Source organism: Caloenas nicobarica, chromosome 4 (genome assembly GCF_036013445.1).
Source record: "Caloenas nicobarica isolate bCalNic1 chromosome 4, bCalNic1.hap1, whole genome shotgun sequence".
NCBI lineage: Eukaryota > Metazoa > Chordata > Aves > Columbiformes > Columbidae > Caloenas > Caloenas nicobarica.
Window position 1 is genome coordinate 36,787,133 of NC_088248.1, and position 23,605 is coordinate 36,810,737.

Here is a 23,605-nt window from a genome sequence, read left to right on the forward strand (position 1 = left end):
AAGAGAAAACAAACTAGATAGGGATACCAATCTCTTCTGTTACCTCTACAGTGCTACTACATACAGAAATGACCATCGTATCTCATGTTAGTATAGAGATATTATTTTGCAGAAGAAGAGTTCTGCCTGGAATTTTGACACATATAATTTTTTCCCAAGTTTCTGAATAGCATGAAAATTACATGTGAGAAAAAAAAGGAAGTCAAATGAAGAAATAAATTATTTGGGCATATAATTCCTAAAGCTGCTAACAAGTCAGATACATCTCACATTAATTTAATTCTATTATGAACGTATTAAAACACAATTGGAGTATATTTTTTTCTTCACATTTTCTCCATATCATTATATATATAATAGATATGTATATGATAATATACATGTAATATATATCAGTAGGTATCTCTAGTGGTCATCAGGATATGTGTGACCCTCTCACATAGCTCTAGATTAATGGCAGAAATAATGGACATGTGCATTTAAGAAAAACTACAGACATCTTATTATTCCAATTAATTTTCCTCATATGCAATACAGTGACAGCTGTGAATTTTTGTGTAATTTTTCAGACTCATTCCGGTTATTTTGTTTTCTAGTTAGTATACATAGTTGTTATAGCAAAAGTGGGCTTAGAAACTTTGGAGCCAACCAACATAAAGTTAGAAATAACTCCTATGCTGAAATGTGGACATAATTTCTAATAAAAGACTCAATACATTCTATGTGATGCTGTTCATCCCTCAGCACCACCATACTAAAAAGGCGGATAATTTTCACTAGTACAGAACTTATGTCTGTATTTTAAAATGTGGTAAATGCTGCAATTCTGTTATATTTGAGCCATGCTGTATACACTTGTTATTACTTGAGTACTTTTACTTTCTTGACTAACAGAAAGAACATTTACCTCAAGACAAACTGGTGAGTCAAAAATATTCTTGCAGTTTACTCTGTGTATCTCCATGGCATTACGCTAGTAGCAAGTCTGACTAGGTAACCGTACAATGAATTGTGCTGTGTTGACAGATCTCAAAACTGAAATTCAGCTTCATCAATTAATGCTTTGTTTAAAATGAGTAAGAAAGTCTTCTCACAAAGCTACATAGAACAACACAGACCTTGCTCTTAATGTATACTTTCAAAGTCTGGGTAATTGCACTGGTATCAAAGATATTACCTAAAACTGATATCTGACCCACATACTTCACTTTCTCACAATGAGCTTCAGGTCTGTTCAAAAATAAGATTGTAATATTAACTATTATATTAATATTATTTTCACAAATAAAGAGTTTAGTTTCTTTTCAATGCATTTCATAATCCAACTGTGAACTGATTCAGAACCTAGGAAAAATAAACTACATTTTTACAAGTGTTAATCATGCTAAAGCCATTCCAAGATAATAATAATAAAATAAACCCCCACAACATTCAGTTAATAACACTGTGTCTGTGGGTCTCTTGTAAGCGGCATGGAAATGCAAAGGCATGGAGAATTGTTCAGGTAGAAGACAGAGCTGCATTTCGTATGGCAATTTTTAAGTGACAGAGAGGTTTGACTTCCAGTTGACTAGGAAGAGAATGGAACAGGGTAAAAGGGACAGTATTCGGCACATTCAATTCAAACAATCCTCATACCACCTCTTAGAAGTTTATTCACTCAGGTAAGCTGGAACATAATGACAAAGAAAAGAACATCAGAACAAAGAACACTGTAGGTCAGATTATTTAGCAGCTGCATTCCAATGAAAACAACACTCTTGGACAAACATTTACTAACCTGCCTGCTGCTACATATATTATCTAAAATACTTTTTTTTTTCCCTCTGATATGTACTGCTCTACCAGAGAAGGATTACTACAGTGTAACAGACTAAAACATTAATCAATTCAGTCCAGGAGGACTGCAGTTCAGATTCTAAATGTACTGACATAATACAAGTCTCTTGAAATACAAATTTAGAGTAATTTGATTGAGCAGATGCAGTGAGTCCCTGGATACATCACAGAAAGTAATGAAGTGCATTTGCCATAGTTAATTGGTTTAACATGACATAAGACACTGATGCCATGTATTCTGCATCAGAACAAACGTAGCTTTGTCCATTATCAAAAATAACAACAGCCAACCATATTGCAGGCTAGACATAACCGTTTGTTCACCCGCTGGCATTTGAGAGTATCTCAAGATAAATTGTCACTTTTAAGAGTTATTGCTTTAATTAGGGCCTTACTGGTTTTGTTCCTCAAATTCTTTCAATTTTGAACAATCTTAAGATTTTCTCACTCCTTGTCTTGCATTTATCACTGTATAGAAAAAGACTACAACACCAATCTGGAATTCCAGACAAGGTCACAAGTATTGTGCAGGTATGCAAACTTTTTAAGGAGATAAAAGCAAGTAAGATATGCAAGTGATGCTCACATGGTATGCTCTTTATTTTTTTGTGGCTAAAGATCATCAAAGGAACAGATGTTTGTTAATGATGTCAGAAGAGCCTGGCAATATGTTCATAATAACAGACATATTTTTGAAACTGATCTGTGAGTCAGCAATGATTGCACATTCAGGTTATTAAGGTATGCATAAAATGAGAAGGATTGAATACAGTTAAAAACTCAAGTTGTAATTACAATACTGTCAGTTAATATTGTCCTGTTTAGTTTTAGGTGTTTACGATGTTCAAAGCTCAGGTTAATAGTAGCTAGCAAAAATTTCACGAGCATACTATACAGTCAGTCTCTAAAGTGTACTTCACTAAAGTAAAATTATTTACATGCACATTTTGCAAAATGCTATGAAAATCATATGTTTTCCAAACCTTGGCTGGAGCAATTTTTATATCTTTCAGTAACTGTTCTTTAAGTTGCTGAAACAAATAGCCAAAGTTGTGTACAGTTGTTCAATATCAGCAAAATGACAACCTTACACTCAGTCTAAATTCAAAACTGGTTTTTAGCTTTTTTGTTCTGGTAGATTTTCTTTGGGTTTGCAGTTGCTTTTTAGAAACACATATTACACACTGCTTTTCTATACTTAAATTATTTTTTAGTTCTTAAAAAAAGAAACTGTAATTCAAAATAACCATGACTGAGTCTGGGAAATGATCAACTGAAACATTACCAGTTAACTGAAATATTTTGTGAATAATTATTTCCAGTGTACCCATGCTTTTTCTGAGCGAAGGAATTAAGATGATTTGAAGTTTGGCAAAAAGTTGGTATATGTCACTACTCAACCTTCTGGTTCTTCAGAAACAAAAGTTTTCCAGAATAATGTTGTCAGAAACAATTTCCACTTTAATATTTATGATGTACCTGAAAGTCTCCAAAGTTAAGCATAACTTGGGAAGAAAATTCTGCACACTGCTTAAATACAACACAATTTCTGATATTGCCAAAGATATTTCCTATTCATCACAAAAATATCTGTTTTATTATCCACTGTAGGTTTGGAATGAAATGTTCATTTATCTGAAGGAGTCAACACTGGAAAAGAGAGGTAAACAAGGTCTAATTGTGACTCCAAACCAGCAACTGAAATTCAGCAAGGTTGTAGTTGGTGTTTGTTTGCCTTTTTATTTCTTTCATGTTAAAGACGTGCTGTGGAACTAATTTCATCTGTATATTGCACTGGTGATGATCATTTTCATGCAGGAAAAATTCTCATAAGTATGAGGAAGTTTGCCAGTGTACACTAATATTGTAAAATGTTAACATATTATTTTACATAAAAGCAGTGCTGCTTTTTTCCTCAAACAGTGTACACAAAGTTCTGTTATCCATTAAATGAAACAAGAAAAGGAATATCACAGAGCAGAGAGAGACAGGATTAGTGTCAGAACAGGGCATGTTTGGGTATTGGCTTCTATTTTGGTGTGATTGACTTAGCAGCTGACAGTAGAAAGAACAGATGGGAAAAACAAGTGGGTCAGAAAAATATCAGGAGAAAAACCAAATACCACAAAGCAATAAAATCGTTACTAAAGTATGAACAGGAATCAGATTTATTTTATAGCAATAAATGAAATTGATGAAAAATTACTAGGCACTTACCACATAATAAAAGATACAAAATGGTGCTTGTTACTGATGTTTGATCCTTCTGAAGTCAAAGGTAATTTGACTTTAATTCTGCTGCAATATCCTTGTCTTATAAAAATACAATCTTAAAGAAATACTGGATAAATTTAGATACTGAAATACTGATATGAATGGAAGTTATGAGGCACACCAGGGACTCTAGAGTTTAATTTGGGAGGAATGTTGAACATGGGCTGCAATTGTCCTCTGAATTAAGACAACATTGTTTTTGAAAGTTTCAGAACATTTAATGAATCACAGAAAACGTTTTTGTCTTTTTACTGCGTATATAACTTCTATATGCAAAGAGCATAAGGAATATTGTTAGAACCCTATCCTGAGAACCTGGGGATAATTTACGTATCTCACAACATGTGCAGAGCACACCATATTAAGATACTGCATGTGAAGGGTAGATGCTCATTCACAACACAGGAATGTTTATGCCAAAACATTAATTTAGCTTTGTTTCACCCAAACCAACCAGTATTTTAAGCAGAAAGCATTTTCCATATGTCATAAGTTACAAGTGAAATAAAAATACCTTTCTGAAAGTTTGCAAAGACATGAGAAAAGAACACACGTAAAAAAGAAATTTAAAGAATATTAAAAGAGAAGGCCAAAAATCCCCACAAATCAACAACCACAAAACATCCCCCCAAAATTCGGGCAATTAAGCACATCTGTGGAAGCATTTTTCCAAAGCCTTCCCTGTGCATGAATAGTCTTTCAGACCACTGACATCTTCCAAGTTGAACTGTCAGTTTAGGCAGAGACATGCACAACATGCAGGAAGTTTAGTAGATTAAAAATTTCCTCAAGAGATGTTATGGATATAATTACAACAAATTTTGTGCAGCTGAGTGCCAATTTCACTGCCTGTTTGGAGGTAATGGATTTGTCCTTTCAAGTAGAGCTTAATGCTTTGCTTTGGCTGTAGTTGTGGACAATATTTTATAAGCCTTTGAAAATTGTTTCTGTGGTTAGTTAACTAATCTAGGAGCTAATGAATATGATGGGTACTTCCAACTAGCTTATTTTTTTCCTACTTTTACTTGTTCCTGGCATACATACCATAATGACCATACACCTGGCAACTGAGCAAGGGGGGAGGGGGAGAGGTATTGTCAAACAGCATAATATAACTGAAATAAATCATAAAAATCCAAAAGAATGACCAATTTCAGCACCATTCTTTGTACATTAAGGCTTAAAGTTTGTAATTTCTCTAAAATAAAGTATTCACAAATACCTAATTTCTGTAATCTAATCTGAGCTCTCACAATCTTTTGTATAATTTCTGTTAAGTCATAAATCAAGAAAGGCTTTTGAACAATACATTATGGATATACTCACTGCATCTAGAGATGATTCAACTTTATATTGTATTACCTCAAAAAAAGAAAATTATCAATCACAGACTGTTTGAAACTGAAGGGGCTTTTTTAGGTTGCTTTTACCATGCTCACTCTTCAAATGAAGGACAATAGGTCCTTCACATGATGTAAATTATCGTATCATCATGAACAATGTAATTGTTCTGACACAACTCCAAACCACCATCAAATTTAGTTTGTCTTTAAATGCCTGTGTACAGCCTTAGTGTGAAGGAAAGCAATGAAATTGAGTTTAATGAGTACTGTGATACATAAACAACTGAATTAAGAACAGGTAACTCAGGTGATATGATTAAGCATTGCTTCCTAAGGCAATAAAAAAAGATATGGATTAATTTGCCACTTAATTCCCTCCTCTCTTTGTAACATTTAACTGGTATTCTTTCTTCTTCTTCCTTCCCTTTGTTTTCCTTTTTAAAGTACCTCATGGCCCTACCTCTGAAAGCAACTACAATATCAAGACAATCTTTGCCTCTATTGGCAATTTTGTCTTTCTTTGCTTGCTTAGTAAATTTTTAACCAAGAGATTTGAGTGTTCTGTTTCCTGACTGGCTTTATATTGGAAAGAAGCATGAAAGCCACAATTGGGGTTTCTGAAGACACAAGGCTGTTTCTTTAATCTGAATAACCTATTTCATGTAGTGCTTAGCCACTGGCACAGAGTCAGGTGTAGTGAAAGTACAAAAAAAATTCTATGCAAAAATCACAGCTGACAGTAGTTTTGCAAGGCAGCCCACTAAGGATATAATTAATTTGTGCATAAATTGGAATCACATCCAATTACAGATTTACTAAGTGGAAAAGGGAGAAGCTAGAGTGACACTCTTGATGTTCCATTGAAGTATAATAAGCATCCATAGTCAAGGTCACAAACTTACTGAGAAGACATGCAGCCCACCCCATCCAGAATACAGCAGTCTGCCTTGTTCATCTCCAGCTGAGTTCCAAAAATAGTAGCTTACACATTTATTTTCTACATTTCATCCCCCTTTCCTGAATAGTTTTTTATTATTTCAAATACCACAACACTCAGCAATCTGTCTAGATATTTTTTAACAACAATGGGCCTTAGATTTGTGATAATTAGAAGAATCTCCACATTTCGAAAATAATTGGCACTTACCTTTATTTCTTGAGCTTTCCTGATTCTTCTCCTGCTGCAATTAAAAGTAGAAAAATGTATTATTTAAGAATCAGTTACAACAAAAATCATAGACATACAGATCTAAGAGAAACTTAGTCTAGTTCATCCTTCTCCAAGATAAAGTCAGCTACACTTTGCCTGCTGAAGAAAGATTCCTATATAACCTGGTTTTAGATTCTCCTACTTTTTTTCCTTTTTTTTTTTTTTTTTTTTTTTTTTTTTGTCGTCCCCCACAATGACAGTGATTTGGCACTGGAACACATTCTCCAGAGAGGCTGTCCAGTTTCTCATTTTACCTCTGTCTTGGAAGATGCTCATAATTTAACTGAACAAGACTGTGCAACCTGGTGTAATTTGGAAGTTAGATCTGCTTTAAGCAACTGGTTCAACTAGGTAACTATAGGGGCCACTGCCAGCCTAAATTATTCTGTGATATGGAGAGAATTTTCCAGAACCTCGTAAGCAATGCTTAGCTGTCATCAGTTTCATCCTAAATGAAACTTTGCCAGAACCCTCTCAAATACTTTTTTCATATTAATGAAATTAAAAAATTTAAAAATTTAAAAGTGAAGTTAAAAATGAAATTTAAAAATTTAAAAATTTAAAAGTGAAGTTAAAAATGAAATTAAAAAATTAATGGCATGTTTACATAGTAACTTACTTTTTAAGCAACCTATTTCTTAAATGCTGAAATCAAAGAAGGTTTTCTGTTTATTCAATTTGATTTCACTGTCAGACACACATCCTGATATTTGCTTGGCAAACACTGGAGAATTATTTCCTACTCAAGCAATAACTGCTACCATAGCCTGCTCTCCTAATTGAATTTTTAGGTTTGTTTTCTGACTGACAAGTTATTTCTTTAGAACTGCTGAAGTCCATGTAACATGAAAGTTTGACAGTTTCTTAGTAGGACACCATTACATAACTGAAAGTATTCACTAAACATCTTCATATTACCTAGATGAGAATGAACATAGTAAAAAAATTGCTGCATAACGTGATATTCAGTGTTAAGTATACACTGAGCTAGGTGTCTTCAATGATGAGAAATACCTATGAGAATTTACTCAAGGCAGCATTTGTCCCCAAAATTTCAGATTTTGGTTGTATACAATAGTTCCTCAAGGAGATGTTCTCTGCTTTGTGCACTGTAAGGTATTCTTTAAATATTTGATGCTTTATAATTTTATGCTCATAAAAATGGCATTTGGAATAGGCTAAAAAATGCTTCTAAATTTCTTTTTCTATTACAGATAATTTTTTTAAAAAATGAAAAAACAGGAAATGAGATAACTTCTTTTTTTTTTACTTTTGTTGCAATTTATAAGAGGTATTTTTAATATTCTATAACCTATTGATAACAAAGCGAGTGTACTGATTGCACCACGGATTTGTTTTGATGGTGCTCATATCAGGTTAATTTAGTCTTAAATATGTCCGGATTGTAAACATAAATCTATGGAAAGAAGTTAATGTCTAGCCCAATACATACATCTTTTATTACTATACCTTTTGATAGCATTTTTCCCAATTATCATGCAAGTAATTTTAGCATAAGACTTATTACCTATCTTTGCCTGAGTAATATAGAAAAATATCACCTATAACCAAGTCAATAACTTTTTTTCTTGTTGTTTCAAAAAAAAGAAGTGTGTTAAAACCTGTACATACCCTGGAAAATACATTTTCAAATTTCTCCATGACTACATTAAACAGCCTGGTTAGTTATTGGGAAAAGAAAAAAGAAAAGAAGAAAGAAGGGGAAAAAAAAGGTACTTCTGCCTTTCATCGAACACAAAATATGGTGTACTAGGTCGTAAAGTGTTTTCACATATATGCTTAATGTTTCCTCAATACATTAAATGGTATTTCCTGAAATACAGGATGTGATATAATAGGATGAATTTACAAGTAACTCAAGCTGTTTTTCATGGTGTTCTGATTTTCATTCTATACTAAAAATACAGCAATAGTTTTAATATTGATTAACTCCTTTGTCATTACTTCTTAAAATGCAGTCAGCGCTAGGTTAAGAAGATCTATCTGGTACTTTCTTCTAGTCTCTAAAAAGGAGAATTTATTTTAATTTATATCTCCTTAGAGGTCAGAGGGTGAAACTTAGACTTCAACGGGCCAGTGTAAACTCGGTGGAATCTTATTCACAATAAGCAGGCTATGCTTATTAAATAAAAAAAACCAAAAACCCACGATTTAGAGCCAATCTGTAGCCATGTTAGCATTCAGATACTGCAGTTTGTAGGTTCCATGAACACTGTTTAGTCCCACAGAGCTCACTAGAAGCACACTAGTCTTTTTTCACTTCCTTTTGTTTGCAATTTTTTTCCAACCAAGCTGCAAAGCCTATATCTCTGCTGTTTACACTACAATAAGTAGATTCTGAAGACTTAATCCAAGCATTGATTAGTAAAGCAGAGTAGCCTTGCAGTAAAGCAATCATGAAAATCAAATCTTGGTATCAAAGGAGAAGCGAAACACTGAAAAGGATGAGAAAGACTTTTTAGGGAGAACAGAGTGCATCAAGTGCTGCAAAGTTAAGAGAGGAAAGAAAATGACAGAAGAAATTTTAAAATTAAAAAAAAAAGGGGATTGTTTTTAAATGGATTTTGTTAAGAGTTCAGTGACTCAAAAAACAAAAATTAAAAAACACCCAAGCAATTTCAAGGAAAAAAGGCATAAGCTGAAAAAGATCTTTTATTTTCTTTAAAGAGATGATTTTTAAAAAAATATCTTTATTATATTTCATTTCAGTTAAAGATTTTTTAGTAGCTTTGCATGGTTTAGTTTTCTCAAAAGACTCAGTTTTTCATTTTAAGCTGCCATTCAATCTACTAAGAGCTTTGCTAGAAGATCATAGACCAGCCTCAGTGTGATATGACTTGCACCGGCAAGATGCTTGGTAGCAGCAACATCCATCCAGACAGAAAGAAAAGTCTATCAAACTCAAGTTATTTCAAGATTAACCAGTGATTAGACTGGGTGTACTGTCTCTGAAGTGTGAAATTAGCCTTCTGCCTAGGGAAAGGCTGCCATAATATTAGACTTTTCAACTGAAAACACAGATTTTAAAAATATAGAAAAATTTATACTAAAAGTTCTTAAATATTGATTCTTCCTTATTATTAAAATGTTATGTTAATGAATTTATGTAGAAAACTACTAAGAAGCAATGACTTATTTTAGTGACTAAATGTTATAAGATCCTATAACTTAGGAAAATTAAGTTCAGGGAAATAGGAACTGCTCTTCCTGATGGGAGAAAACAAACAAACCTCTCAGAGTCCTGGAACATGAGAGAGGTAAACAAACAACTGTTCATCATGACAGATATTTCCACTTGCATTTATGCAACTTGCTAGGGTTTTGATGCTAGTTGGCCTGAAAATAATAATAATAATAATAAAAATCTACCCACATGCTATTAGAAAGCACGTAAGTGTGCAAGCATCACTGCCTTAAATAAAACATACTAATTTTGTATATACACTGTGGTGTGGAGGAGTTAACAGACCTGCTGTTACACATATTTCTGTTATTTTTCTCCTGTATTGCATTATGATACGGAAACAAAGTCTTTTCACCTCACTTGTTAACAACCAAAGAAATGATATATATTTGCTGTCTAAATAACACTGGAATGATTACATGTACTGCAATAATGTGTTGTTATCTATTGCTATGAGTCATCTGTAAGCAGAACAAATAACCTTGCATCTCAGGATTTTTTTAATCTGCTTCTATTGCAAAATAGTTCTGAATTTAACAGCCTCTAGCCAAATTAATCAGACAAGTTGCATGGCTTTGCATGGTTTTGCATTGCACCACATTGTATCAGCCTCATGAAATGTATCAATGCAGAACATATTAGAACTGTAAAGAAACCTTTCTTGTGTGTCCAGCAGAATGAATTCAATGTACACTTTTCAAAGTACAGTGGATGAAAGTGGATAAAATGTCAAATTTTCTGCTATGGTTATGAACTAAAAAAGATCATGGATGGCTGACCACACAAATTGCTATTCTGGTAAATCATAAGTTATAAACTATTTGCAATAAATCTCAAACTAGGCTCTGTAAAGAAACTGATTTAAATGCACATAGAAATGCTCTTGCAAGGTAAAAGAGCTCCTTTTCTAGTGCTATTTTCTTTGTCTTAACACACAAATAGTAACAATATCTCTTAAAACAGCCTAACATTTTGACAACTCATTGTTCAGAAATGATATGTTTCATAAGCAACGTTAGCATAGTATCAAAGTTCATTTAGAAAAAGGGCTTCATATTAGTAATAAGGGAAATAGAGCAAGGTGGTCAAGGGAATTCTTAACATAGTGATTCCACAGAAAGTACACAGCTATTTATAAAAAAACCCCAAAAAACAAAAAACAACACACAACACAAAACAAAAAACTCCACAAAACAACAACAAAAAAATCCCAGAAACAGAGCTGATCTGTAAAGGTAGATAATATTCTAAGACTAACGAAATTCCTCAGCCATTTTAGAAACAGTAAAGCTAGTTTCTTAACCCCATTTAAATATATATGATGTGCATTCTGTTCATTTTTCCCTTTTTGCAAGGAGAAGAGTTGGTATTTATAAACCATGGATGTTGTACGTAGAAGCATATTGACTTTCACTTAATTCTGCATTTTTAAAAGACAAACTACATGCTTGTATTTCATCTAGAACCTCACTCATACCTCTGTCTGAATCATCTGCTGAGGATGTGGGCATGTGTCTGACAGAGCAGGCTAGTCATAAAGAAGAGGAGCCTTATTTCTTTCCTAAATAACTCAAAGTCTTTTCCATGCTGGCTGTATTTAAAAAGTAGGGCTGAATTAATGGATTTCTTAAAATAAACAAACTGCCAATTAGTCTAAAACATATGGTAGATTGTCCTTGATATGTAACAAAATATAAAATAATTTAATAAACATAAACCACTAATTACGGAAACTCTGATGAAAGAAGGAGTGCAAACTTATTTGCTTGATTCACATTTTACAACAAAAATTTATCATTAGTCATATCATAAAATGTAGTTAGAATGTAGAAAATTAGTTTTGTGCAGTTTTGTTCATCCTGCAGTGGAGGTACTTTGCTACTATTTAGTAACTTTAAAAAAATAATTAAGGGAATAATTGTTATTAAATATCATTTCATTGAAAGAAGTAGCAAGATAATTATTTCTACCACATGGTTAAAACATAAACAAGCTATGATAGTTAAACAACAACAGATTAGCTTATATTAATACAACAACTTTAATTACAAGAAATCTGAATTATAAATTTACAGAAAGTTTTTATTCATAAATGGAAAACTAGCATGGTCACAGCCATACAGAGCAAGTGCATATAAAGCACAAGGCAATTTGCTAAACTATTCTTAGAACCAATTTGATCAATGACATTAGGCTGAACATTTGTGTTTCAAAACAGTTTCACAGAATCAGACTTTCAGCAACTGCAGTACAATTGCAATTTCAACTAAATATGTATGCAAAGTAGAAGCAACAACATTTACATTTATAAAGCTATTTTGTTAAGTAGCAGTAAGCAAGGCCTTGCTTACTACAGCAAGGAAGAAAGAAAGCAAAAATTGATCCATTTTCCTGTTGCTCTTGTCAGAACACCATTTACTACAGAGAGTTTTGTAATTTAATGTTTGCAACAAGATTCTTGTGCTGGTATTCTGCATACACAGTCTTGTTAGATTGACACAATTTATGGCAGCAAATTCTGGGAAAAGAATATGCCAGGGGTCGTTGTTGTATCAATTAACCCATCACACGAATGTATGATTGTGTGAAGGAAACAAGATGCAGAGCACCTGGCTAGATCAGGAAAAATGTAAAGCTGTTGAAGACTTCAGAATTAATGACATTCCTGAGATTAGGTATTACTGGATATTACAGTCTTAGAAGTAAGCCTTAGAGGCCTCTGGAGAAAAATTGATGAAGTCTTGAATTCATAAACCCTTATGAAAGGGAGCCAACAGTATTTGGGAAGCCTAGATAAAGGAGTGAAAGATTTGTTTCATCAAAAACAATAAAAAACACAACCATAGAAGTTGGGGTGGGGAGAACTGTGCAATCTTCTGATTTGTTTCTTAGTTTGCTGATATAGATCCCTGAAGAATATGAAGAACAACCATAGCAGAGCCAGGAAGGGGAGTACAAAGCAGTTGTTCCTCTTTGTGCCCAGCAAATTACAAGCCCTTAAAGCAAAGAAGAAATAAAGATATGCAAAAGTTCCACATCACCTTGTCTATGCCTGTATACTTTTAAGGAAAACTTCTCCAGACCAGGTTTCAAAGCATGGACTTTCCTCCATCCACTTCCATTGAAGTTCTACACAAAGCCTAACCTACAGTTTTTATATTTAGGCATGTCTGACTGTGCATTAAAGCAAATCACCTAGATGTGTTGGTAGGGCAAATAACACTCTTAAAGAAAGCCTCGGACCACGTAAAGCAGAGCAGACAAAACCTTCGTTCTCCAGGTGAAACAGCTGCTGGGGCTAAAGTTACAGTCTAACTCCTCGTGTTCTTCAGTACCAGCTGCATTGAAGTAGCTTCATGCTCATGTCACAGTAACATTGTATACACCAAACAGATTTCTGGAAACCTGATTATGTTCTACAAAATAATGCTTGTTTTTCCAAAATAGGCAAAGAGAGAAAGATTAATGCATTTTAAAAGCAATGATTCTTCTGGTAGAATTGTTCACGATCCATGTGGACGCATTTCCTAAAACAGCTGCCAAAGTAAGACGTGCACAGCAGGCTGCAGGCAGCTCCCAAGGGAAATAAAGCACCCTCGAGTTAGGCCTACATGCCCTGATTACTACTGCAGTTGAAAAGAAGCTGTGAAGTAGTTTTGATTTTTGTCTTTTAATTCCAGGATTCTCATTTCACTAAGTCATTGCTTTTTAGTAGGATTGTAAAGTTTTCTACTGTCTTTTTATTTCCGATGAGAGATCTTCTCTAAGAGGAAATCTTAAGGATTCTACAGGGCCAATAAAATGGCAGGCAAAGGCTTTCCTTCATTTTACTGAAGCAGAGAAGGGCCCATTTTCCAAATTTAGTCTTTTAAAAAAGATCAATTCTTCCATGGGCTGCTACTCTTCTGTACTTACACCTCTTTCATATAGGACAGTTGTCCTAAAACAACTGGTTACTGTTCTGAGTTGAACAGAGAGGAAAAAGAGAGGAGGGAAAAAAAACCCCAAAGGAAACAAAATATGCATAGAAGCTTACTCTGGGTGAATTTCTTAGGCAGATCACTCTGCTCTAGAAATACAATGTAACTATAGCTTCTTTCATATGATTTCATACTTTGTTCTTTGATGACAGACCAAATACATCTTACTTTTATAAGCAGTTTCATAGCACATGACGGAAAAAAGTTCTACCAATTTCATATGGCTGTGCAGTGTTGCTGTTTTTATAATGCTTTAACCTTTAAAACACGTGATGCATGGTTCAAGCAGGGAAAGTATATACTTTTGTATGGAAACTTGTACCACTATGACCAAAACAGCTTACCTACTGAAGATTGTATAAGCCAAATTATGTAGTCGAACCCAGGCTTCAACTCTCCTGAAGTCAGTTGGCGAAGCTACGAATGCTACATAAATTATGGCTATACAGAAGTAGATTACTGTTATTTGTGCACATTTTGCATTAAACTTTAAATGCTCAGACATGCAGTGTAGAATTACTTTGCTGTGTATGAATCGCATATGACATAGTTTCTTCTAGCCTACCAAGAAAGAAATAAGATAACACAGGGTAGCTGAAAACGTGCTGCAGACTAGTATACTTACCCCATACAGACCATAAGCTCATCATATCCATCATATATATTTATTTTTACATTATCCGAGGACACTCCAGATTTGAGTAGACAAAGAAGCGGGAGAGAGATCTCCAAGAGGCAACATTTTAGCATACTGAATTATTGTTGGAAATTCTAAGGAACAGTATTTCATGGGTATTCTATTATCTCCCCCCTCCTGTGAACTCCTCAAACTCCAGGTACCCTCACAATCACTGGAAAGTACTATATTTCCTGACAAAATAATATTATTTTTTCCCCCAAAAAAACCAAAAACTGGTACAGATGGATCTTAGCTACACAATTCCCATTAACGGGAGTAATTTGCCTAAAATACCTATTCTTTTTTTTCCTTTTTTTTCTCTTTAAATTTCAGAGATGGTTTTTAAGTGTAATTTTCTAAAAACCACATAATGTGCATTACATTTTATTATTCAGCCTGTCCAAGGCTCATTCAGATCTTACCTTTCCTCTTCACAAATTTTTGTCTAGATAAAAGAAAATCTGCATGAAGAATGACAATTTGAGACTATAGACATGAAAGCGTCAACATCAATTACCTTCTTACAATCCAGGAATGCAGGTAATATTTAGTCTGTGTTAGAACATAATTATGGGTAAAATTGTAGTATAGCTACCAGTATTGATTAAATATGCTGGGAAATTTCTAGGAATAATATATTGTTTCTAACATTCATCTTACAAAGGCAGCTAAGGTAGTGTTGCAAAGGAAAAGAGATGTTCATGATATGAATACTAATCAGTTACACGTGCCCTTTTGTAAATGTTCAACTATATATTTGAGGAATACATTCATTTTAACCAGAGACTTGATCAAAGGTCATACCATATTACCCACCATGTGACATTTTGAAAAATAGAAAGTAAAATTAAGATTTTTTTTTTTCTATTGAATCTTAGAAAATTCAAGATTAGCTCACTATTTGATTGTTGAATTTCAATTAACTTTTCAAAATGAAACATGAAGTAAAGCTACACTACAGATACATCAACAATTGGTTACAGTCTCCCTACTGTGAAGTAGACGATGTATTATAAAGCTTTTAGTTATTTTCTCTTGGAGTTCACATTGGAAACAAGTAGATTTATAAATAAATAAATAAATAAATAAATAACTTTAAAAATGTGCAGCGAGCTGAAATAACAATTCAGTAAATACCTGGAGTTCTAATCTTCTTCGTATATAAAAGAGACATCTATTTTTCTTCCCTATCCTGGATGATACTAGTAGACACAGCTAAAATAGGGTTTGTTTTTAATAAAAAACTATGAATAATGTCTTGCAAACATTTCCTTTTACCAAACTAAAGATTTTCACTGCATTCTATCTAATGATGGAATAGATATCAGGAAGCAGTCATTGGAAGGACAACACACGTATCCAAATGATAACCTCTGTTCTTTACTAATTTTAATAATAAACCATCAAGGGAATGATTTGAAAATATTAATGTACAGAAAGTATTCGAAGACTGAGTAATTTTTTTGAAAGGCATGTTTCACTCATGCCCCAGTTAAAAGAAGAATGAAGGAATAATGAAAAATTAATGGAAGATCTTTATGTGGTAAGCCAGACTGGCTAATGCAATGGTTTCTCAGACCCTTTAAAAACACCCTGCAAATTATCAATTACAATGGGATTGGTCTTTCACAATTTTTAGGATCACCTTATTTTAATACAGTAGTTGCTATTAATTTTAACATACATTTTATCCACTAGAATTGTTACATCAAAAGATGTAACACCAAATAATGTTAGATATACCAACTAAGTTGAATAAATTCTATTAAGATAATGTAATATTAATTCTGTATTAATTGCACTGATGTATAAGTAAAATCCTCAGGTAAGAGTCATGGAAATTAATAGCATTTCCATCAACTACTCTAATGAATGGAAGATTGTGCTGATGCCTCAGGAGAGTGTTAGACCTTAGTTCTCCTTAGAAATTACACTTGAATTATAGGCTGTTTATTCCAGGTTACATACCCAGAGCTATTTGCTATACATTAAATAAATGACTGATAATTTTTGTTTGTTTTGTTTTCATGAGAAGAGGGGGTATAGAAGGAATAAGCTTGTCAGATTTTTCTTATTTCAAATTAATATTTTGTTATAATGCATTGAGTAGGGGAATGCAATTGCAAAAAGTTATTTGACAGAACTTACAAAGAATATTAAGTATGTTTTTAATATCATGCAACATATTAAAGAAACATGTATTGCTATTATACTTAGTTTATATGAATGTACTGTTCATAGATTGCATTGTTCCTACATTACAGGTTTATTTAAGTGAACAGTATAAATGTAGCATAGTTAGCAAACTTAATTAAATGAAAAGATGAAGGGCAAAAATAATCTCTTGTTCATCTCTTCAGTCACTTTCGACAAGGTCAAAAACAAATGCTTTTTTATTAATAAAGTTTGGCAGATCATCATTCTGACCTTTATGTTTTAGACTTTAACCTTCTGTATTCATAAAAGCATTTAAGAATAGTCCTATCAATGTATAACAATCAAAATAGACATAATTAAGACATCTTTTAATTAAGCTATCATTAAATTCTCCATTTTCTTTGAGTGTCAGGCCTGAGCAGAGCTACCAAAGCCTTCATCATTTTCAATGGGCATCTCAATGTTTAGCCCCACTATTTGAAAAGCAAATAAAACCAGTGTTTTGGGGTTGGGATTTTTTTTTTCAGGTTGTTTTGTTTTCATTGTTTGGGATAGTTTGCTGTTGTTGCTCCTACTGTTCGGGTTTAGTTAGTTAGTTTTGGAAAATAAATCTGAAACTGAAAGTCATCACATTTCCTTAGCTTTTGGTTGAAGGGATTTGAGCATACTGATGGATGTAATGTTCTTGTCTGGTAAGATTTACCATGGAATCAGTTACCAGAAACAAACAGAATGCCCTGAGCTGTACTACTTATATGATTCCACCAGCAAATATAAAAGAGTAAACATAAGATGTCTATAAGATGTGATAGCTATTGTAATCTATGCAGAGTTATTTTTTATCCAAAAAAATACCAGATTTGTTCTCCCTCTGTGCATCACATTCTCAGTAAAATGATCACAGTTCAAAATTACTGCTGAAAAAATAGTTAGGACAAATTAACCAATGAAGAAGAAAGAGTTAAAACTAGAGAGATGTTTTCCTGGTGTTAAAAAGAAATAATTTTCTCTGAACTTGTTTTTTTATCACACAAAGTATAAGACTGAAATACTGAACAGAGACGTGGATATAAGACCTAATATTTAGTCAATCTAATTGGAGCCAATTTTAAAAGAGTCTAATTGTACACAAATGCTGTACTTTAATATTATACTCAACCCCAATGTAATTAATAGTTTTCTTACAAAATATTATTGCTATACATCAATGCTGCATTTACTTTGTTGGGAATATACCAACGTATAGATGCACGGTATGCTGATATTTAAAACAAATGTTAAGTACATAAATATTTTCATTTAAAAACATAATTTAAATAGTTAATTAGAATTGGAAAGGTGAAAAATTAACCATAAACTAAGTGGTTCATTATTTCGTTAAAAAAATGAGGCTGGGGTGTACCCCAGTTTGTCTGAACACCAATAAATCTATTATACACTACGTTCATTAATTAATAACATTTATATATTGATTTTTGCATATTATTTTTGACTTTACACGCACAATGTAAGCTAGAGGATATGACTTTCATTTTAATGAACCAAGATAATAAAGGTTAATAAAGATAATAAAAGTCTACGTCTTCTAGGTAATGAAAATAGGTATTAAATCATTGGGAGAAATGACTGAGAAAAAGAAGCAGTGAAAAACAATAAAATGTTTATCTGATAGAAAAAAAAATAAAAGGGATTGAATGTTATAAGGAGTAGTCTTGAGGACCTGAAGAACAAGAGGCAGCAAGGAAGGTATGGAAAAGAGCCAGATCTCATAAACTTATAAGCCACACGCATTTCAAGTATCTGGCCTCTTTAATGATCTTAGAAATCCAAATGGCACAAATTTGAGCAGGAGCAAAGCATCCCAAGTAATATATAAAACAAATATCTTCTGGCTTTCTTTTGCTGCTACTATGATTGCAATTTGTGATGATGACTTGGCATTGTAACAGAATGTGAAAAAACATATTAATCAAGAATCTGAAAAGACAGCTGATACAGATTGTGTTGGCATCAACTCCCAAACACCACGAAGGCCCAAAACCCATTGTCTTATCTATTAACAGACTAACTGGAAATCCTCTTCCTAAAAAGGAACATAAGAAGGCCAAGCTGAGTGCTGTAGAAGATAATTACACTACCTCCATATACCGCTACTTTATATTTTATTATTTGTTGTCAAGCTGACAAAATTAAAAAGGCAATGTGAATCAAAAACTAGATAATATATATGATTTGTCATCCCTTAAAATAATTGGCTGATATTAATTTTTCCACAGCGGTGGAACAAGAACAGAAAATACAGGTACAGTGAGAGGTTCAGTGCAATAGTAAAGATGCACATTTTCCCTCGCTAGCCCCATAGACTTCTTGATTAACAGTTTAAGCTAGATGTTGCTAATGAGTTAGCATTGGAAGCATCAGGAGGCAGCTTGAAAGAATTTCTCACTTGCCTTAATTCCAGACTTTGACATCTCTTTTTTCTCCCCACAATGAATGACTATTTGGAAAAAGGACTATAGAAGAAATTTTATGGAGAGATTTATGGAGAGAGATTTATGGAGAAAGGAAACTTTCCTGAGACTTTTTTTAAAAAAGGTTTTGAGCATGTATTGAGAAATAGCAAAAGTAATGTTTAATTGATATCGGCTTATTAATAAACAACGATTGTAATGGAACTTAAAAAAAAAAATAGACATGCCTTTTGAATGCTATTGCCCACAGAAAAAAGCAGATTAAAACGCAGAGCATACTTCCTGTCCTAGAGAAAAGCAAAAAAAAAAAAAAAAAAAATCATAAGACTTCTTGACTACAGTTGGACAAATGACTAAGGGGGTGGGGGGAAAGAAAAAGCAAGTCTTGCTACTTACATAAAAACCTAGAATTTGCAGAGGACATAGATACTGTGTTCAGAGAGCCTCGGGAAGGGAAAAAACTCTGTTGTTACCTGAGAGCTAAGAGCAGCACTGACATGCTCAGGAAAAGCTCTGTTCTTAGTCCTCAGAATTCACTAACGCATCTTACTAAGATGGATTTTTTTTTTTTTTTTACCCTCTTCTCTCTCTAGGACAGAGGATTTTAGAGGATCAAATTTTATAACTTCTCAGATCCTGCAGGCAAACAGACTTTCCAGATAAACACTGTGAACTATAAACCTCAGGTTGTTCGGGGACCAGACCACACAAGGAAAGCTCAGGCTGATTTTGAATCCTGAAGTATTTATTACTTTCTGTGCATTTCTTTCTTGGTTATGATACCCTACATACACATAAAACATTGAACACTCAGCCTTTCTGTATTTTACAGGTGTTTCATTATAACACAGAATGCACTATTAGTTGAGGAAGAACATTTTTAAACCTTTGGGCAAAAACCTAAATGCAGAACTTGTATTCTATGCTTTGTGCTTGTAAATTCAAATATGTCTTCAATAAACTGGGAGGGCATGCTTATGCCACTATGTTTTTCTCTTGTTTTGTTTCAGACAAAGTCATTATTGCCAAAACATCTCTAAACCAGACGTAATTCTAATCTAACCTAAATACCTCTAAATTGACCTAATCCTGAAGCCTAAATTAATAAGAATCAGAGTTGAATTGCATAATTTAACAGCAAACAACAAGAAGAAGGGAGGGAAAGTGAAAGAGGGAAATAGGCAAGTTTTTCACAGGCAGTTAAAAGAAATATTTTAGTCTGGAGAAATAACACAGACAGCGGCAACTGTCACACATCTGACTCAGATCCCATGAGCCATTTGGTATAGTAAGACAAAATAAGGGTAAGGCTGGAAACAGTTTGAATCAATATCGCAAAATCAGTTGTTAGAAAATGTCCATGGAGGCTGTTAAAAACAAATCATGTCTCCTTTTCTGTACCCACCTGCTCAGTTGGACAAAAAGCTCTTTCATGAGGCCTAGGCCCAAGTCAAGGCTGAGCCCCAGGCCAAATGCCAAATTTCCTCGATTCTTCCCTCTCTCCCAGATTCACCTGATTGTTACTCCTCCTACCCTCACCCACCCTCCCGAGCTCGCTCTGAGGCATTACAACCCTAACTATTATGAATGTAACAACCTTAACACCATAAACTCAGATTTGGGCCTAAGTAAAAGGTATCCAGGTGATGATGTCTATGTTAGCAATCTTCACTGAGTGCCTCCTGAGACTAAAATCAAACAACTCCCTACCCGTAATGATATCATTCAGAATGAGGCACTGTAGTTCATATTATTCCTTGCTAAACCACGTGAATCACCTGGCTTGCAGAAGAGGGTTGTGCCTGCTTGTGTTAGATATGCAGACTTGGCATGCTCTGGAATATATATATGAATGTACATACTATATTCCATATTTCTTAGTCTCTGACAGATAATTAGAAATGGACAGCCAGTGTTCTATTGGCTGCTGCCTTCCTGTTTATACCTGGAAGTCTCACAGCATATGCTTTTTTACTGAAGACAGGGCATAAACATCACTCTCTGTTGGAGTCATGCAAATTACAAGCAGAAAATTCATTAGGATGCTAGAAATACTTCCTAACAATTTCATGTGGGAAATTAGGTATTAACAAATTGGTTACAATACTTCAGCAGTACTGCAAGACTCCCAAATGGAAAGTCACAAACTTTTCCAGTATTTTGACAAATGAAGAGCCAAGGATTAACTGGCATAACCCCAGGTTCCAGTATAGGTTGGGGAATGACCTATTAGAGAGCAGTGTAGGGGAAAGGGACCTGGGGGTCCTGGTGGACAGCAGGATGACCATGAGCCAGCACTGTGCCCTTGTGGCCAAGAAGGCCAATGGCATCCTGGGGTGTATTAGAAGGGGGGTGGTTAGTAGGTCAAGAGAGGTTCTCCTTCCCCTCTACTCTGCCCTGGTGAGACCTCATCTGGAATATTGTGTCCAGTTCTGGGCCCCTCAGTTCAAGAAGGATAGGGAACTGCTGGAGAGAGTCCAGCGCAGGGCAATGAAGATGATGAAGGGAGTGGAGCATCTCCCTTATGAGGAAAGGCTGAGGGAGCTGGGTCTCTTTAGCTTGGAGAAGAGGAGACTGAGGGGTGACCTCATTAATGTTTATAAATATATAAAGGGTGGGTGTCACGATGATGGAGCCAGGCTCTTCTCGGTGACAACCAACAGTAAGACAAGGGGTAATGGGTTCAAGCTGGAACACAAGAGGTTCCACTTAAATTTGAGAAGAAACTTCTTCTCAGTGAGGGTGACGGAACACTGGAACAGGCTGCCCGGGGGGTTGTGGAGTCTCCTTCTCTGGAGACATTCAAAACCCGCCTGGCCACATTCCTGTGTAACCTCACCTAGGTGTTCCTGCCCTGGCAAGGGGATTGGACTAGATGATCTTTCGAGGTCCCTTCCAATCCCTAACATTCTGTGATAACAAGAAATTCACATGCTATTCAGACATAGCCTAGTATTTTTCAGCATAACCATAAAGGTGTAAGCCATAGCAGTTTAACTAGGGAAAGGGACTGAAAATAAAATTTTCAGGAGTGCTTTGTAGTATTCTTTCTCTGTTCTTGTTCAAGCCAACTCATTTCTTCCTAGTTTGGATTATTTAATACATAAACAATGCAGTCAAACATTTGATCTTCCTGGCCCCTATAATGGCCATGATAATGAACATTATTGTAATTATACTTTGGGTCATGATTATAATTTAGGTGTGAACTACTGCAAGTTCTTAGACATATATTTTATAAATTATTGCAGATTTTCTGTTAGAAAATTTCCGGAAAAAATAAACCTAAAACTTGAAAGTCAGCAGCTCATCATAGGTACTGAATATTGAAAATCCTACTGTAATACTATAGCTGTTCCAACTACCGTATAATAAAAATAGAAAACAGTTCAAAATGGAAACTTTTCATTAATACAGCATATGATAAATTAGAAAGTCTGCCGAAGAATAGTCTGTTAATTCCCACAGATCAAGTTAAACACACAAAAATACATTTCTACACAGTAAGAAATTGCTGCATATTTAAAGGCTATAAAGAGCAAAGTTGGGAAATCAGCAATATCCACAGCACTAGATCTAAGTTTTGGCTAGTGTCAAAACGTGGCAACGTCACATACTGTCAGACTGCTCTGACATTAGCCAAGAAGTTAGTTATCCATATACTTAAGGCATATTTTACTATGGTTTTCTGCACAGTTTTAAAGAAAAAAATGTCATATTGGAGACTGAAAAACAATGATTTCAGTTGCTCATGAAAATGGTGATTTCTTAAAGGCAGCACAATTATCTTCTAAGGAAAAACTCGATTCAGGCTGTCATATATTGTAGCACTGAAAATTTCTATCAATAATACCAATTCTAGTTAGTTCCACCACTGAAGAAGGTTAGGAGTTCCATACAACTGCGGCATAAGAATTAAATCAGCTATACATTCTGTTCTATCTAAACCAGCATGAGATATTGCCAGATAATTGCTAAAGTATCTGTCCTCATATTTAATCTATTAAAAATAATCTAAAAAAACACTAAAAGAATCTATGGAAAATGAGAACGCAGGCAATTCCATCAGTGGAAGAGAATAATGATACTGTTACTGGAAAAATGCATGTTCATGGTCCTTTTTAATGCAACATAGGTACACATAGAAACCTGAAAACTCATGAAGGCAACCTCTTAACTGGAAGCTTCTCTAAACTGGAACTTTAGGTAATTTTCTAGAGCTCCCTGAAGAGCAAGGTGACTTATCTGGCAAAACATGCTGGCACTGCCCAGTGCTCTACATGCATGGCTTGCTTTCCTCTGCAAACCAGGATGCGAGGAAGCACACAGCTCTGAGTCACATCCCAATGTAAGTTTACTAAACAACCAAACTACATGCCTCCTGGCCATGAAAACTAGTAAAAAGCTACAGGATAATTAGCCTTATATGAGAACAGTGGGGTGAAGA

General features: G+C 34.3%; 1 protein-coding gene across 3 annotated transcripts in view; it reads right to left on the reverse strand.

Moving 5' to 3' along the window:
- FSTL5 (follistatin like 5) overlaps window positions 1-23,605 on the reverse strand; it is a 274,054-nt gene that overhangs the window by 247,742 nt on the left and 2,707 nt on the right. For 2 of the 3 annotated variants that reach the window (XM_065633872.1, XM_065633873.1), the window contains exon 2: window positions 6,604-6,634. In XM_065633872.1, the coding sequence (XP_065489944.1) occupies window positions 6,604-6,634 (31 nt within the window). Of the gene's footprint in view, window positions 1-6,603; window positions 6,638-23,605 lie in introns of all 3 variants that reach the window. The other variant, XM_065633870.1, reaches the window with a different exon arrangement.